At 47.6% G+C, this 15,639-nt stretch overlaps 3 protein-coding genes across 5 annotated transcripts; 1 reads left to right on the top strand and 2 right to left on the bottom strand.

The window, feature by feature from the left end:
• Positions 1–545: 545 nt before the first annotated feature.
• Positions 546–3,979, bottom strand: LOC307240114 (coiled-coil domain-containing 92B-like). 2 transcript variants are annotated; one of them, XM_080013752.1, is made up of 4 exons: positions 3,684–3,979; positions 2,759–2,899; positions 2,612–2,659; positions 546–1,722 (listed from the first exon to the last, which is right to left on the bottom strand). In XM_080013752.1, the coding sequence occupies exons 2-4, from the start codon at positions 2,886–2,888 to the stop codon at positions 1,004–1,006; spliced, it is 897 nt and encodes a 298-aa protein (XP_079869878.1). In that variant the 5' UTR covers positions 2,889–2,899; positions 3,684–3,979; the 3' UTR covers positions 546–1,003. The 2 variants fall into 2 exon arrangements, with proteins under 2 accessions (XP_079869878.1, XP_079869879.1); XM_080013753.1 differs by lacking the exon at positions 2,612–2,659.
• Positions 3,980–4,469: 490 nt separating this feature from the next.
• LOC307240336 (F-box only protein 40-like) lies at positions 4,470–9,780 on the bottom strand. The gene is made up of 10 exons (XM_080014086.1): positions 9,510–9,780; positions 9,359–9,407; positions 9,077–9,108; positions 7,910–8,435; positions 7,309–7,808; positions 7,037–7,210; positions 6,234–6,475; positions 5,964–6,095; positions 5,329–5,647; positions 4,470–5,129 (listed from the first exon to the last, which is right to left on the bottom strand). The coding sequence occupies exons 3-10, from the start codon at positions 9,077–9,079 to the stop codon at positions 4,923–4,925; spliced, it is 2,103 nt and encodes a 700-aa protein (XP_079870212.1). The 5' UTR covers positions 9,080–9,108; positions 9,359–9,407; positions 9,510–9,780; the 3' UTR covers positions 4,470–4,922.
• Positions 9,781–10,179: 399 nt separating this feature from the next.
• fbxo40.1 (F-box protein 40, tandem duplicate 1) lies at positions 10,180–15,554 on the top strand. Of its 2 annotated transcripts, XM_080013204.1 has the most exons (8): positions 10,200–10,236; positions 10,408–10,498; positions 11,828–11,867; positions 12,257–13,393; positions 13,547–13,833; positions 14,005–14,136; positions 14,236–14,548; positions 14,688–15,554. In XM_080013204.1, exons 3-8 carry the CDS (start codon positions 11,865–11,867, stop codon positions 14,901–14,903), a joined length of 2,088 nt encoding a protein of 695 aa, XP_079869330.1. In that variant the 5' UTR covers positions 10,200–10,236; positions 10,408–10,498; positions 11,828–11,864; the 3' UTR covers positions 14,904–15,554. The 2 variants fall into 2 exon arrangements, with proteins under 2 accessions (XP_079869331.1, XP_079869330.1); XM_080013205.1 differs by lacking the exon at positions 10,408–10,498 and having other exon boundaries at positions 10,180–10,236.
• The last annotated feature ends 85 nt before the right edge of the window (positions 15,555–15,639 follow it).

Below are 15,639 nucleotides of genomic sequence, written 5' to 3'. Positions count from 1 at the left end.
GCTGGGGCTGCCACCAGTTGCCATGGCAGCGCTGCAGAGCGCCATTAGAATTCCCAGCGGTTCCTCTAAAAACGACGGTGGGAACATTCTGGAAACAAAAGAATAAATTGTTCCTTTCCGTAACAACCGTGTGAACCCACGTTTCAAATGAGCAACTTTCTAAAAAGTTATACCAATCTGTGCCTGGAACCTTTTCACAGCTGTTATAACGAAATTAAAAAAAATGCAAAAAAAACTCAATCCTGGCAATGTTTTAAGACAGATATCACATAAAACAATAAATAAAAAGGCTGAAATGCAATAGCTCCGGGTTGGGGTTGGATTCTGCTTCCCCCAAGAGAAAAGCATTGCATAGAAGATATCGGGTAAAGGGTGCAAGTGGGTGACGTAGGATTATAACAATGACAAAAATGTCAGTGAGGCTACAGTAAAATTTGTGTTTCAATACGAAATAAGTTGATAAATGTGATGGCTTCGATTTTTTTTTAAGTACCAAACCACATTGTGAGAACTTCAGAAAACAATAAACTACGACAACAGAGAGATGTTGTACTTCGCCACTCCAGGCACATTTGCGAGAGTTTAATAAAAATGCAAATCATATAAAATGTCACAGACCTATCCTTGAATGACCCTCGGTCCCTGCAATAAGGCAAAGTGTGCCACTGTGGACATTAGTTCATGTGTTTAAGTCCAGAAGGCTAGGCTAATAATTAAAGGCAAAAGTCAAAAGTGTTGAGAAGTGTAAAATTAAAATGTCCAGTAATAAAGAGCAACACTCTGTCTGTGTTTCTATAATCAATTCATTTTGCTGCAAATCTACTGCATCAACTCGATTAGATTAGTCTACCTGCACATTCTAAATTGATATCAAACGTCACTTGCGCAACATCTAACCTACTTCCTGAAATGTATAGCTTAGCTGAAGTTAATATATTTGTCTTTGCACAGAGATTTGTCGTTTTTCTATTGGATGTCGGACCTTTGGGAAGACAGCCCCGCGCTACAGAGCAGTTTCCCCTTCCGCCGCGCCCATGTCCACCCTCCTCTGCACCCTGCTGTCTTCTATGTCCTCCCACTCGTCCTCCAGCTGCTCCCGATCCCTCATTCGAATCTGCCTCTTCCGGCGCAGGAGTCTGTATCGGAGCGGGACCAAGAAGAGGGCGGGGTCAGGCATGGGGTGCGGCCTCTGCGGCGACGTCACCCTCTCCCGGGGGACGCAGGCTCTCACCCTTTCCTCCCTCACGCTGACGCGCCTCCTGCTCCGCCCTCCCGGTCGGGCGGGAGAGGCCGGGGGAGGCGGAGACAGGAGCCAGTCGGAGCCCTCCCCTTCGTCGTCTTCCTCGTCGTCCTCACATTCCTCGTCCTCTGCCTCTTCTTCCTCCTCCCCTCGGGGTTCTTCCTTCCCCGCCGGGCCCTCCCGCATGCTTTGGCGTTGCCGGTACAGCTGGAGGCGCGCGGCGTGCAGCTCGTGGTAGAGCATCGTCGTGGCGACGGTCTGGCGGTGCAGCTCGCGACCCAGCGAGGTGATCTTGTGGCTGCGGCGCTTCAGCTCCTCCAGGAAACCGCGCTCCTCCTCCTTCAGACTCAGCCCGAGGGCGGACGCTCGCACCCGGCCGGCCCGCAGGTCTCCACGCAGAGAGACCATCATGCACTGCTGCTCCTCCAGGAGGCGCTCGGTGGCCTGGCACCGCGCCGTCAGCGACACCTCCTCTTCTTCGTCTATGAAACGCACATAGAGAGAACACCCCGCCCCGTCCAATGACCACTACATTTTCTTATCATATTTTGTCAGAAAACCCAAAGCACAAAATACGTTCCAGAGTATCAATTTGCATTTTGTGAAGCACTTAATGGAGGAAAATCATTAAATGTTAATGAATTCTGTCACCAAAAAATGATTCATATCCAAAGTCTATTCAGAGTTACTTAACAAATCATGATTTGGATATTGAACACAAATTAAGTCAAATGGGTACAATTTATTTGAATAACCTTAATATTATATATCCCAAGACACGCAGCACACTGGTATATTGAAATGAAAATGCGTCAGGGATCACTGGATTAGAATCATTGCGTAATGAGACCTTACTGCCTTTGTGTGCCCTTCACTATAGAGTCTGTATTTATATATCCAGCTGGTCTTCTAGGACAGTGTTGCCCAAACTTTTTGGTTTCTTGTTGCACACTTCTTACAATGGAATATTTCCCGGCACACCACAATCCTGTTAACCACTAACAATGTCACAAAACCTCACAAACACAAGAAGAAGAACTGTGCTTATTATTATGGCCGCCTAATAGTTTGTGATGCAAGGCTCTTTGAAATAACTCTGGAGTCACTCGCAATTGAGTAAATCTTGGACTCAGAAACGGAAAATAATTACTGAGGACATTTTTAAAAGGAAAGGCCAAAAAAGGTCTGGCACTATGCATTCCACCAAAATAAATAGTTTGGATAGAATTAAATGATTCTTAGGAGAATTCATTTAGTGCAGCTGTGTAAATGTGTTAGCTAGTTTCCATTATCTATTTTTTGAACGTGGAATTTGAAACATTTTCCCGCCACACCTGGTGAGCTGTTCTAGGAGTTTAGTTAAAGTTTCACCTGCTGTGGTCCTATGAGGAAATCTCGAGTCCAACTCACAGCTGAGTTCTGCAGAAATGTGGGAGGACGGAGACACAGGTGAGCCAGGACAAGTGGATATACGGGCAACTGAGGAAGACATTTGGATGTGTTCATCCTCACACCAACCTTGGCAACGCCTCTTGAGGTGTGTGATCTCCATGTGCAGTCCAGTCAGCATGGTCAGGTGCTCCTGCTCCAGAAAGGCCATGCCCCTCTCCACACTGGCGACCTGCTGCTGCAGCCTCTCATTCTCCATGACCACGAGCCCTGGAAAACAGGGCAGACAGGTAGGCAGGCAGGCAGACAAGATAGGCAGGCAGACAGGCAGGCAGGCAGGCAGGCAGGCAGGCAGGCAGGCATGCAGACAGGCAGGCAGACAGACAGACAGGTAGGCAGGCAGACAGGAAGATAGGAAGGTAGGCACACAGACAGACAGACCGACAGTTTATTCATTCCACAAACAAACAACAAGAGGTAGTTTTTAATAATAATAATAATAATAATAATAATAATAATAATAATAATAATAATAAAGCATTCAATTTTTTTATGTATATATATATATATATATATATATATATATATATTTTTTTTTTTTTTTTTTTTTTTACTTTTAACAAAACTTTTTCTGCGGAGATAGCAAACACATTTGCCTCCAGGGTTCTTTGAATACATTTTTCAATATATTTTTTTTAGAGATACTTTATATTACATGCACAGGGTTATAATTTCACACACTTTTACATTTTGCGTGGCCAGTGATTTTTATCTACACAGTTTTTTCATTTCAAGCTGGTTGAGACATTCAATTTATTGCTTGTACTGTTTGGGGAAAGTGGTTCTCCCAACATGAATATATACTGTACGTGAATTAATATCCCCTTGTCTGACTCAGTATTAAGTAAATAACAACAAATCAGTAACAAGTATCCTCTCTTGCAAGTTTGGAGCCCGCTCTGCACAATTCATTCCGTTCGATCATTCCCTGGACCCTGTTATGAAATAAACACCGCATGCATAACTTTGCACAATCAATGTCTGTGGCCTGTACCGTGCTATGCAGTCGTGCGTTTTCCATGCACTCTCTATCTCTGTCTGCAGAGACGGAGCATTTCCGTCCCTGGTTTTGCAGAAGAGACGACGGAGAAAAAAGAGCCGCAGCGCTGCGTCCGCGCACGGTTCATTTCATCGCTTCGGGTTATTTCCGCGTCTGCCGACCGGTTGCTTTTTGCGGACGTGGTTCCTTCTTTCTTTCTGTCCTCCCTCCTCCCTTCCTTCCTTGCTTCCCTCCTTCCTTCCGCGGGGTGCAATGCTCCGGCTGCAGGGTGGAAATAACCTCCCGGTAACCTTCTGACTGCACGTTGTCCTGCACCAGCCTCGTTTGCGTCCGAGCGGGGGGGGGCGAGGTGGGTTCTTCCACTAAACAACCAGAGGAGGATTTTACTGATTTATTTTTATTTTTTTTACCAGAAAATGACCTGACAGGAGCGGGGGACGTGGACTGAACGCGGAACGGGAGGCGAGGGAGCCGGTATCGGCCGCGACAGCGCGTCGATTCCACGTAACAAACGAATCGCGCGTAGTTTAAAGTGGTAAATCCGTCAAAAAGAAAATCCCATATTCGAGACTTTGGTGAGCACTTTATTTGGCACGTCATAAGAAACAGACATTCAGTGTTTTTTTTTTGTTATGCCTCTATATACTGTTTCTGTTGGTGGCTTCTTTCCCAGAAAGAATGCACTGATCTGACACGTGCACGGATAAACACTCACAAAGTGCAACAGTGCCCTCAGATGAAGAAATCCCCCCCCCCCCCCCCCCCAAAAAAAGTGACCAAGCCAAAAAAATTATAATAATAGATCATAAGAAGGCAGACGGCGGAGGAAAGAAAGCGACCGTCCTGGAGCGAAGATAAGGGGAAACCTGGATGTTGAAGAAACAAAATGCTGCCGTTTGCAGTTGCAGTTCTGAAAGGAATTCTGACAGCGTACTCCATGATGTTATGGATATCCACTTCATGTCGTGAATACATATTTTACTAAATGTGATTTCAGGGTATAAAATGTGCGTATTTACCAAGGAAATGACACACAGTTTCACAAGCCAATCTTTTGTTCTTTATTGTTTTTCGTGAAACAGCGACAGTATGGTAAATGTCATTCAGCACCACGGACAGGGTCATCTCGCTTACCTCCAACGTCCCCCTTGTGGTGAACACACCTGTAGCCTCACTCTGGACTATAATGAAAAGAGTTTAATTTTTATGGAGAATGTGATTTGTTCGTCAACGCTACAGTCTGTTTCCCATGAGTTGTTTGACCAGGCTCTGTCTCTTCTCTCTGCATTCCTGGCCCCCGGTCATGCTGGGCAGCGATACAGGTTCAGTGCAGACAGTGGTCTTGTAGTAAGGACAGACTTTCAGATGAGCAGATATTGGAGGGATATCCGCAAAACACCAAGAATCCACAGGGGAAAAGAGAGGGCTGAACTCCCACACCTGGATTGGCAAAGGTGCACGGAGGAGAAAAGAAGAATGGGAGTGGGGAGGAGATAGAAAAAGGTGCAGAGAAGAAAAGGGAGAGATAAAAGGAAAGAAATAATCAATGGGCATTAGCACACAGAGGTTTTCGTGATATTAAAGACAAAGAAAGACAATGAAATCATCATGGAAATGAGGTGGAAAGTCGGGAACTCACTGGTTTGGCTTTCCACTTGGCTCCGCCGTGTGAGTAGGTCTTCTTCTCCCAGCGGAGGGTGACCATCCCTCTGTCCTGCAGCAGGGAGGAGCACACGTCCCTCATGAGGCGGGACACCAGGGCCAGCTGGGACAGGGACAGGCTGTCCAGGAAACGGGCCACGTGGCAGAGCACCTCGTAGGGCAGGGCGCTCAGAGAGTGCGCCCCTCCTCGCTCCTTCCTGGAGGCCGGGACTTCCTCCGAACTCCTGGAAACCACGGAGCCCACCTCCAGAGACGCAGGGACGGTCGGACACAAGTTGAAAGTAGTCAGCTCCTGGCTGGGCAACGGAGAATGACTTTCAAACTATTGATACTCTACTGGGTGAAATCTTGCCTCCGCCGATATCAAAGGAGCCTTACAACAATTATGCACATTACATCAAAATGTGAGTTATTATGTTATGGCTAACGCATTTTCCGTAAAGGAGCGAGTGATACAGGAAACTGCATTCGCTTCTGTTTGAGTCAACATGTTCCGAGATGACACTTTGAACACAGTGTACAGAGGGCACAATAAAGCTGATACATTTAACACCACATGGCCATGAAATAACTGTATTATATCGTATAGTATATAGGGAGAGCTTTACATACCTGAAGGTGACAGTGGCCTTATGGGTGGAGGGTTGAAATCTCCTCTGACTGTAGGTGCAGCCCAGGTAGGACAGGGGGCATCTCTGCTCAAACCAGCCGCTCAAACACGTCTGGATGTCACTGTGGACATTTCTGGATCAGAAGAGGAATAGTTTGTGTCACAGAATAAAAGAACACAACATACACCGCGTACAACAACACAACGTATTGCCATTGCGAATGCACCACAGATACGGTGCGTTTTCACAAAAATGATGACATTGATGGCACCTGATGTGCGTGGGGAACTCCCTGCGGTGGAAGGCGTGCCCGCAGAGGAAGGTGAAGACGGAGCTGGCCTTGTTGTGTCTGCTGTTCACGCTCTCTGATTGCAGCCCGAGCCGCAGTTTCAGCGGCCGGCCCACCGTCACGTCCGCCAGCGTGGTCCTTTGTTTGAAGGGAGCCGTGCAGAAGGAGTGCGTTTGTGTCCCCACGTCCACGTAGAGGCCGTCGGTGCCCTTTGACCCGCTGATCTGCGCAGGATCATCGAGAAAAAAACCCAAAAACCCACAGTTTCGGTCCGAGGTGTTGTGAGAGAAACAGGCCGGTTTAGGCTGTTAAAAGCCGCCTGCTCGATTTTTGTTGGAGAGAATCTAAATTGCTGCAAGAGGAAGCAGTGCTTGCTGGTCTGTTGTAGTCTCCATGCAATACAATGTTATTTGTATGTGTGACGGGCCTTTGTTAGAATAAATTCAAATATACAGATAAAAAAAAAAAAATTAAATTCAGCATTTGGTCTCACTAATAAAAGAGTACAGCTGCCAAAAGTTCATGAGAACCATAACTGTGTCAGTACTGTCCATTAGTGTAAAGTCAAAGAAATATAATCACACAAAATATAACGTAAACTTCCCAGACACCTCAATTCCACCATGTATAATTACACAAGGTGTTATTTACTGTGACAAGTATACACCTTGGTCGAGGTATCGTTTATCTTTATGCAAACGATTATAGCGCACATCAGATGGAACTTGACTAAATGCCCTAACTATATGCAGTACGTATGACATGGTATACAGTCCCCGACAGACCTTATGGCCCATGACTTCTAACTCTGCGTAGCCCAGCAGGGTGGCATCCGCCTCATCGCAGTTCCAGTCCTCTTCCTTGACGCCGAGGTCGGACGTATCCGTGCTGCGCGTCTCGTTCAGCACCGATGTGTCATAAAGCTGCACCCGCCGCTTATAGTGGTAGCTGTCAGGCACCTTGGAGCAAGCAAGAGAATAGGGCGTGAAACAAATACGACGCCTAATGGAATACATGACGGAACAAAAATAATATACGGGTCATTTTAGATCCGTGCCTTGAAAGAGCGCAGGGTCTGGACCGGTATGGGCTCCAGGCTTCCGTACACAAAGTCTTTCTCTCTTGGCGTGCAGGCCGCGATCTGTCCAAAGGTAAGCAGCATGCGCCCGTGGTGCACGAGGTACATGTTGAACTCCTGCGGGCTGACTTCCTGTCCCAGGCGGTCCAGGACGCCATCTTGCCACGGGGCCAGACCCATCTTGCCTAGGTCTGGTGGGGAACAGCTTTTGGCCGCGGCCCCCGCTGTCGTTTTTCGCTCATCAGAACTGCTCCCCTCCTTGTTTTCAGCTTTGGTTTCCTGTTTGGGACTGTCGAGGTTCGCCTGCGCCGCCGCACATCCGCCCTTCTCCATGCTGAACATCATTTCGCACAAGTTGTATTTGTCTTTGTTGAATGTTGTGGCAAACCTCGGTCCTGCGGTGGTTTCCATAGTGTTCCCACCTTCACCATCACCTGAAGAAGCAGCAGCGTGCTCACCAGCACAGAATGCAGGGAGCTCTGAGCAGGACAAGACAGTTCAATATTATGGTATATAGTTACCACAACCCTAAGAGGTTTTTCACCTTCACAGTGATCATTTATGACTTCACATATTTCACCTTCATCAGCAGCTCTGTCCATTTTACGCTCTTCTTCCTCCTCCTCATCCTTATCCATTAACTCTGGGAAGACGGGTTTCATCTTCAGGCGTTTATAGAGTTCTCTCTGATCAGCCAGGGCCATCGACAGGTCTAGAGTCTCGCACCACCTCTCCTCTCCCACCTCCAGAACGTTCTCCTGCAGGGCTGTGTTGCTGTGTGGGCTTGTGTCATCGGTCGGCCAGCGGAGCCACTCCATGGAGCAGCACACCACGCTGGCCGGACACGCCTGGAGGTGCACGGCCTGCACGGAGCGGGTCATGGTCATTAGGCAGCCGTACTCTGCGTTGAGGCAGGGCACCGTCACGTTGGGGCAGAGCAGCAGGTGCTCCTCCCCCTTGCACAGGTGGAAGACGGCGCCGCATAGCAGGCGACACGGGACGACGGCGCAGGACACCGACACCTCCACCCGTGCCCTGCAGCGCCGGCTGTAGCAGGACTCACAGTGGACGTGCAGTCGTGCTTTGCCGGACCGGGAGCGATGACTCTGAGCGGGTCGGAAGAGGACATGAAGATGAAGATCGTCATCTAGCCCTTGTATTATGTTGAAAAAATATTACATCCATTATGTCAAGGGTCAGGCACAGATTAAATAGGCTTGAAACTTTCGGAGATAAGAAATACATCAATATTTAATTTCAAACAGTATTTTGAAACAGCTCTATATTAAACATATTTCAAATTTCACAATTCGTCACGACAATGTCTTAATTAAGCTAATGAAAGCACATTCAAGTTCCCTAAGTAGGCCTATATATACAGTGTGTATATATTGTATACTGTATATGTATTTATAAAATATTATATATATTTTTTTCTATGTGTGTGTGTGTGTGTGTGTGTGTATATATATATATATATATATATATATATATATCATATTTTGACAGCACATCAGTGTGTCCACATTTTGCAGGTATATTCATGACCCTCACTGAGGAAAAGTAAAATAAATTCACTGGGAAAAAAATAAGTTAACCAGTCTTTCAGAACATTCAGAAGTGGAAATGGGTCAAATTGCCCTGCAACATAATAGGAGGGTTAGTTACAATATTTAATGAGTAATATGCCAGAAAGCCTCAACAGGAATAAGTGGGTAAAGACAATGGAACAGTACGTATGACTCACCATATCTGCCCAGCTGGGAAAGAGAATAAAATCTGCAACATGTATAAAATAAAATCATTATACAGGGTCACCCTTTAGTCATACAGTTCAAAAGGAGAAAAAAAGAGATTCATTGGATGGCCCAAATTATTATTATTATTATAAAAAATGTTTTACTCAAACACATAACATTGCACTCATTAATCTGAGCACACAGGTTTAATTAAATCGCCCATGCATAGAGCTAGAAACAACTTCAAACAACACCCAGGCAGTGTGACGTGCAAACTGAAGGCAACGTACCGCGTCTTTTGATCACCGGGGGGAAGCTATGTCAGATTTTGTACCAAAGCTGCAAATAGAAGGACATTTTGTCAGGGCAAAGTTTCTCACATAGATTTCTCTCAAAATAGACCAGAAGAATTTCACTTAAAACATTGCCATGCTGCGATACCTCTCGCGTCATTTGTGGCACTGTTCTCGCCAACACCAGCCATGTTTCACAGCAGCGGATTCAGGAGATTAGAGCCAGACATTGTATGAGAAAGATCGGAAAAGTAGAGACGCATGTCCTCCGCACTGTGTTGTGCTTAAGTGTTTATGCGTGTTATAAATAGAGTGGTGTGACCACCGCAGAAGGGTACGTGTGGTTTAGGTTACCAACGCCAGTCAGCCAGGTCAGAAAGTAGTGAAGTTGCGAAATGAAACCCGGGGGAACGAGACGTCTCTCTCACTCTGGTTTCATTCCATTCCATTCCACCCTGGCATTTTTCATTTTCCAACCCATTGCAAAAGCGTTTGACAATGAAAAATGACTGGAGAGGCCAAAAAATATGTCTCAGTGACGAGACACTGACCCCGTCAGTCGTCATTGTAAACCCAAAAAGTATTCCTTCTGGCTATTAGGTACTGGCCATGACTCACGCATGCCTTCATTGCAGACATCTGCGTAGTGATTTTGTTATCAGACCTTTAATCTTAAGAGAAAGGGAAGGAGGGAGGGAGGGAGAGAGCGAGAGCGAGAGCGAGAGAGAGAGAGAGAGAGAGAGAGAGAGAGAGAGAGAGTGAGTCCTGTCCCTGAACCAGCGTGTTGCTCGGCTAATTTTAACCTGCCTGCTCACTGTCATGACCTGACATTTTCAAACGAGAATGGAACAGAGTTTTTCCATGGTCACACGCTGGTAAGACTTAGCTCCACTGCACATACACTGCAAAGAGACAATGCATGATAACTCTATTATTAATATTATTATAGAGTATAAGAGTCAAAGTGTTTAGATACAAGTATTTGTCAGGATCCTGCCCTGCCTTGATTCCCTCTGTCCCTCTCTGGCTCCCTCTGTCTGCTCTAGATCTATCTGTCTCTGTCTCCCTCTAGCCCTCTCTAGCTCCCTCTGTCTGCCTGTCTGGCGTCACATCCTTGTCACTGCACACCTGTCTCCGGTTAGTAATCCCAAACACCTGTCTTCACCTTTCTCGTCACTCCTTTTGTATTTAACTTGGTCCCAGTCACTCTGTCGGTGTCGGATTGTTGCATGTGTCCTTGTGTGTGTTTAGCAGCTGTCACCGGCGCCGCTGTGCCTGAGTCCCTGCCTTCCCCGTCCACCTTCTGTTCCTGATTCCCTGTCTGTTGACACATTAAACCCCTGTACAAACTCTTGAAGCCATGTGTGTCCTGCGTTTGGGTTCATCCTGACCAGACATGAACCCAGCGGACCCGGTTTTTATGTCATTCATGGGATTCCCCACCCGGGGCCGATCTCTAGCCTCTCCGGCTAGCTGTAGTCCTGCTGGTCACCAGCATGCTTCCCGGCCTGTGAACGTCCCCTCCAGGCACCTCGGACTGCTTGCTCCACACCCCCACTCCCAGATATCAGATGCGGGGTTGTGACCCTTGGCCTAGCCCCCAGGCCTGAGCGGGCTAGGCTGGTACTTGTCTGCCCCGTTCCTGTCCCTGAGGATCCCAAGCAGTCCCCCTTCTGAGGGTCGCGTTATGTTTATTTTCTCTGGACCCTCAAATCCCCCAGTATAGGGCGTGGTCCCAAAGACCCCCGAGGCCACCCCCGTTCCCCGCTGTCCGGCGGTCCCCGGTCTCCATGGCACGGTGCTCCGCAGTCTCCGTTGCCCCCTTCTCCTGCCAGGACTTAGGAGTGTCGAAGGAGGTGTTGGAAGGGGAGGAGCCTGTCTTCTTCCGGCTACTCGCGGTCTCCAAGGGACAGGATCCTGACTTCTGCCAAATGTTAGCAGTCAACCAGTGGAAATTACAAGGCCCCACTGTCTCCGCCCCCCCCCCCCCCCCCCCTTTCTCCGGAGTCTCATTCCAGTCCCCTGTCTTCACCTTCCTCGTCACTCCTTTTGTATTTAGCCTGGTCCCAGTCACTCTGTCGGTGTCGGATCGTTGCATGTCTTCTCGCATGTGTTTAGCGTCTATGTTAGTGCATGTCTCCCTGGGTGTGTGCCCTGAACTCTCGATTCCTGATTCTCCACCGGCTCCTCTGCTCCTGGTTCCTGAGTCCCTGCCTGTGCGTGACTCCGTGCCTTCCCCATCACCAGTCCCTGCCTGCCCTGGTCCCCCTTCTGTTGCCTGTTCCTGATTCCCTGTCTGTTTACATATTAAACCCCTGTAAAAACTCTTGAAACCACAGTATTAAAACAATTGAAGGTGCACGATAGACGACATGTTTAGCATGTTAATTATTCATCTTGTCCTTTTGTGGTTCCTGTATATTAAGGCTGAAATCGGTCTGTTTTTTTATTTCATTTCTCTTCCAGGATGCCATATCTAACATTTTGACAAAGCTTGGTGGAAATGGTGAGTCACACAAAGCATTCAACATGATTTATTCACTTTATCCCTATTCAGGTTCACCGGCGTATTATTCATATTGAATATCTAGTAGCAACTACTTTTACTACTACAGTGACTAACCCAATTCTACATTCTGGTTCATTCATTCATCCTTTCCAGTCTCTTGTTCTTTACAAACTAATGAAAGTCATGGTTACCAGTGCAAAACAATTTGGGCCATTCGGATGTCTTTCATTATTCAAAGTTCCGACATGTTTAAATTTCCAACATTTTCCTTCCATTGGTGACAGATCCCTTCCTTCACCTTCCTCAGATATTCTGTTTACATTGTCTCCATCTATTTGTACATTTTGTCTGGTCATGTGGGGTCCCTCTTCTTCCGACCCGCTCAGAGTCATCGCTCTCGGCCCGGCAAAGCGGGACTGCACGTCCACTGTGAGTCCTGCTACAGCCGGCGCTGCAGGGCTCGGGTGGAGGTGACGGTGTCCTGCGCCGTTGTCCCGTGTCGCCTGCTATGCGGAGCCGTCTTCCACCTGTGCAAGGAGGAGGAGCACCTGCTTCTCTGCCCCAATGTGAGGGTTCCCTGCCTCAACGTAGAGTATGGCTGCCAAATGACCATGACCCGCTCCGTGCAGGCCGCGCACCTCCAGGCGTGTCCGGCCAGCGTGGTGTGCTGCTCCATGGAGTGGAACCGTTGGCCCACGGAGGATGCCCACGATCACACCAACGCAGAGCTGCACGAAAATCTACTGAAGGAAGATGGCGGGCGGGGGGTATCTCTGGACCTAGCCATGGCCCTCAGTGACCAAGGCCAACTCTTCCACTCCCTAAAGATGAAGAAGCTCTTCCCAGAACTGATCCAGAGCGTGGATGAACAGGACAATGCGGAGGCGAAGAGGAAGGAAAAAGAAGACGCAGCAACAGATTGCTACACCTGGGAGCCCAAGAGCTGGAACAGAATGTGTCCAGTTGGTGAAAAAGCAAACGAGATGGAGGATGAGATAGAGGAAGAGCCAGATCTAACCCAGGAGGAGAGGGAGGCTCTGGACGTAACCTCACAGCTGAATTCGGAGCAGTTGGAGAACTACAACGTGTGGGAGCGCATGTTCAGTATGGAGATGGGCGGCTGCAGAGAGGCTAGTAGGACCCCGGGAAATAAGGGTCGAAAGTCCACGGGAAACAGAAGTGGGATGGGCACCGTGGGTGAAGAAGTCACAGAAACTGGCACGGCTGCCACAGCACCAAACACACACACGGCATCATGCAAACAGGGAAGTAGCTCGGGTTTCTCCAACTCCTCCTCTTCCTCCTCCTCCTGTCTTACTAGCAAATCAAGGAAAAATTTTGTGTACGAACATGTAGAGCCGATGAAGATTATTACAGTGCGCACGTTCAAAATCCCAACCAGCTTCGCAGCCAGACACAGTCGCATCCGTAACCCCGGTTTCCACAAGCGAGAGAGCCGAGGCGTGGACACCAGCGACCTGGGGGTGGACATGAGGGACATGCCCGTGTGGGAGGAGGTTCAGGTGAGAGAACCAATCTCAGAACTATGGCTCTGAACTTCAGGTCACGACAGTGAATTTTCCTTTTGTCCGTCAAACCTTAATTTATCAAACAAGTTATCAAAACAATCTTTTTGCCCGGCAAAAATAATGTATTTTTCAACGGCTCTTTTCCAGGCATCCCTTCTGTGCTCTCTGGAAAGGGAGCAAAGGGGTCACCTCATTGCCGAGGCAATGATCTGTGACACTCTGTTCCAAGACAAGGGCACGCAGACCTACATCTTCCTGTCTGCGCCGTTCGGGAACGCCGCGTCGCTGGCCGACCTGACAGCGGACAAGCCGCTGGAGCTGCACCTCCAGCTGCAGGTGGAGGGGGTGACCAGCAGGCACCACAAGGCCAGCTCGGCCTTCACCTTCCTCTGTGGGCATAACTTTCAGCGCAGAGAATATGGAAAACACTTCAGGTGCTTGTTCCTCATTTTCACCAAGGCCCCTGATATATTTGATCTCGATGCATGATTAGTCTTCGATGTAATGTGTCACACTGCATTTCTTCAAGTTCAAGCGTTTGTCACAGGCGTTTCAGTTTTATAACCTCATATTTTCTATTTCTTGAATTCTCTCCTCTAATACAGTAATGTGCACAATGACATCCAGATGTCCGTGAATGGCTGGTTTGAGCAGAGATGCCCCCTGGCCTACCTGGGCTGCACCTACAGTCGGAGGAGATTCCAACCCTCTACACATCAAGCTGAGGTTACCTACAAGTGAGGACAACTCTGTTATTAGTTTGATGATACTCAACAGCTTCTTGACATAATATATAAAAAAAAAGTCTTCATCCACAACGGCAACTTGCTCCTCAGCCAGGAGCTCGGCAGTTTTACCCTGCGTCCGACCGTCCCTGTCTCTCTGGAGGATGGCTCCATGGCCATGGAAGCTCTGGTCTGGTCCATTAGGGAGCGAGGAGGGGCGCACTCTCTGAGCGCCCTGCCCTACGAGGTGCTCTGCCACTTGGCCAGTTTCCTGGACAGCCTGTCCCTGTCCCAGCTGGCCCTGGTGTCCCGCCTCATGAGGGATGTGTGCTCCTCCCTGCTGCAGGACAGAGGGATGGTCACCCTCCGCTGGGAGAAGAAGACCTACTCACATGGGGGGACCACATGGAGGGCAAAGCAGAGGGTAGGGCCATAGACCCAGTGTGACCCAACATGTCCCATGGTGTAATTCAACACTTCGAAAAAAAAAAGTCACACAGAGTTTGTCACACACTCAAAATTATATTTTCAATTATCCTTTCTCTCTTTCCCTCGAAACCCAGGTGTGGCAGTTCAGCACCCTGTTCTCCGCAGTGGACAGGTGGTGTTTCCGGGATGCGCCCTCTGTGTCCGAGCACCTGAAGGCGTGTCCGTTCTACCAGAGAGAGACGAGGAGCGAGAAGTTCCTTCTGCCGCGCTTCAGTGGAGAGAGTCAAATGAAGGCACCCTGCAACGGCCCCTCTCTAGTTCGTTTATTTCAACAAAACATCACGACCTAGCACGACGCATCGGAAGTGCTGTTATTGGGTTTGGTTTTCCATTATTATACTATAATCTCAAGCTCTTATTTGGGTCAGTGGTGCATAGCAACGGTGTTGAGAATTCCCATGCTGGCTGTTTTGATCGCTATTCCACACATTTAATAAAGAGGGAGTTGTTGAAGGTATTTTGTCATGAGCACCATTTGATGTCCATGTAGGCTTTATTTATATAGAATATAGTGTAGCCTTACAAGATGGGTTCGCCTTGAGGACATTTATATGGTCATGTCACAAGAAGGACAGTAGCGCACATGAATTCAATCCAGATGTTGTGCACAAACACAAGCCTGAATTGTCACAACACGCTCATTGTCTCTCAGGATTTGTACTTTGCCATATACTGAATGTTTATATGACAGACGGTCGGTTCTGTGATTCTGAATCTTTTCATTGTAAAACTCAATTTGTTTAAGTAGATGTTAAAACTATTAAACTTAAATCACAAAAAAGGTTTATATGCATGATTTTATTTTTTATTTTTTTGGCATAAATGTTGCTTTATGTGAGTTGGATGGAATTTAATTTGCAGGTAATGTATGTTATTTATGCTCAATTGTTTCATAGCTGACTATTAGGAGTACATTTCTTTATTAAAAAATAAAAACATGATGTGTTCTGCTGTGCGATATAACTTTTATTTAGCGCAGTTGAGCCTGGCTCCTTTCCATTTGTCTTATTAAAAAAAGAACAATGT

Source organism: Zeus faber (genome assembly GCF_960531495.2).
Source record: "Zeus faber genome assembly, chromosome: 14".
Lineage (NCBI taxonomy): Eukaryota > Metazoa > Chordata > Actinopteri > Zeiformes > Zeidae > Zeus > Zeus faber.
This window is presented reverse-complemented; position numbering and strand designations above follow the sequence as displayed.

Coding starts and splice junctions, on each gene's coding strand:
- LOC307240114 (XM_080013752.1), bottom strand. CDS start 2,888: ATGGAGAATGAGAGGCTGCAGCAGCAGGTCGCCAGTGTGGAGAGGGGC. Junction 2,660..2,758: donor CCTCAAGAGGCGTTGCCAAG/GTTGGTGTGAGG, acceptor ACATTTCTGCAG/AACTCAGCTGTGAGTTGGAC. Junction 1,723..2,611: donor TCCTCATAGGACCACAGCAG/GTGAAACTTTAA, acceptor TGCGTTTCATAG/ACGAAGAAGAGGAGGTGTCG.
- LOC307240336 (XM_080014086.1), bottom strand. Junction 7,809..7,909: donor GGACAGAGCTGCTGATGAAG/GTGAAATATGTG, acceptor TGTCCTGCTCAG/AGCTCCCTGCATTCTGTGCT. Junction 7,211..7,308: donor AGACCCTGCGCTCTTTCAAG/GCACGGATCTAA, acceptor GCTTGCTCCAAG/GTGCCTGACAGCTACCACTA.
- fbxo40.1 (XM_080013205.1), top strand. Junction 13,394..13,546: donor CCGTGTGGGAGGAGGTTCAG/GTGAGAGAACCA, acceptor GCTCTTTTCCAG/GCATCCCTTCTGTGCTCTCT. Junction 14,549..14,687: donor CATGGAGGGCAAAGCAGAGG/GTAGGGCCATAG, acceptor CTCGAAACCCAG/GTGTGGCAGTTCAGCACCCT.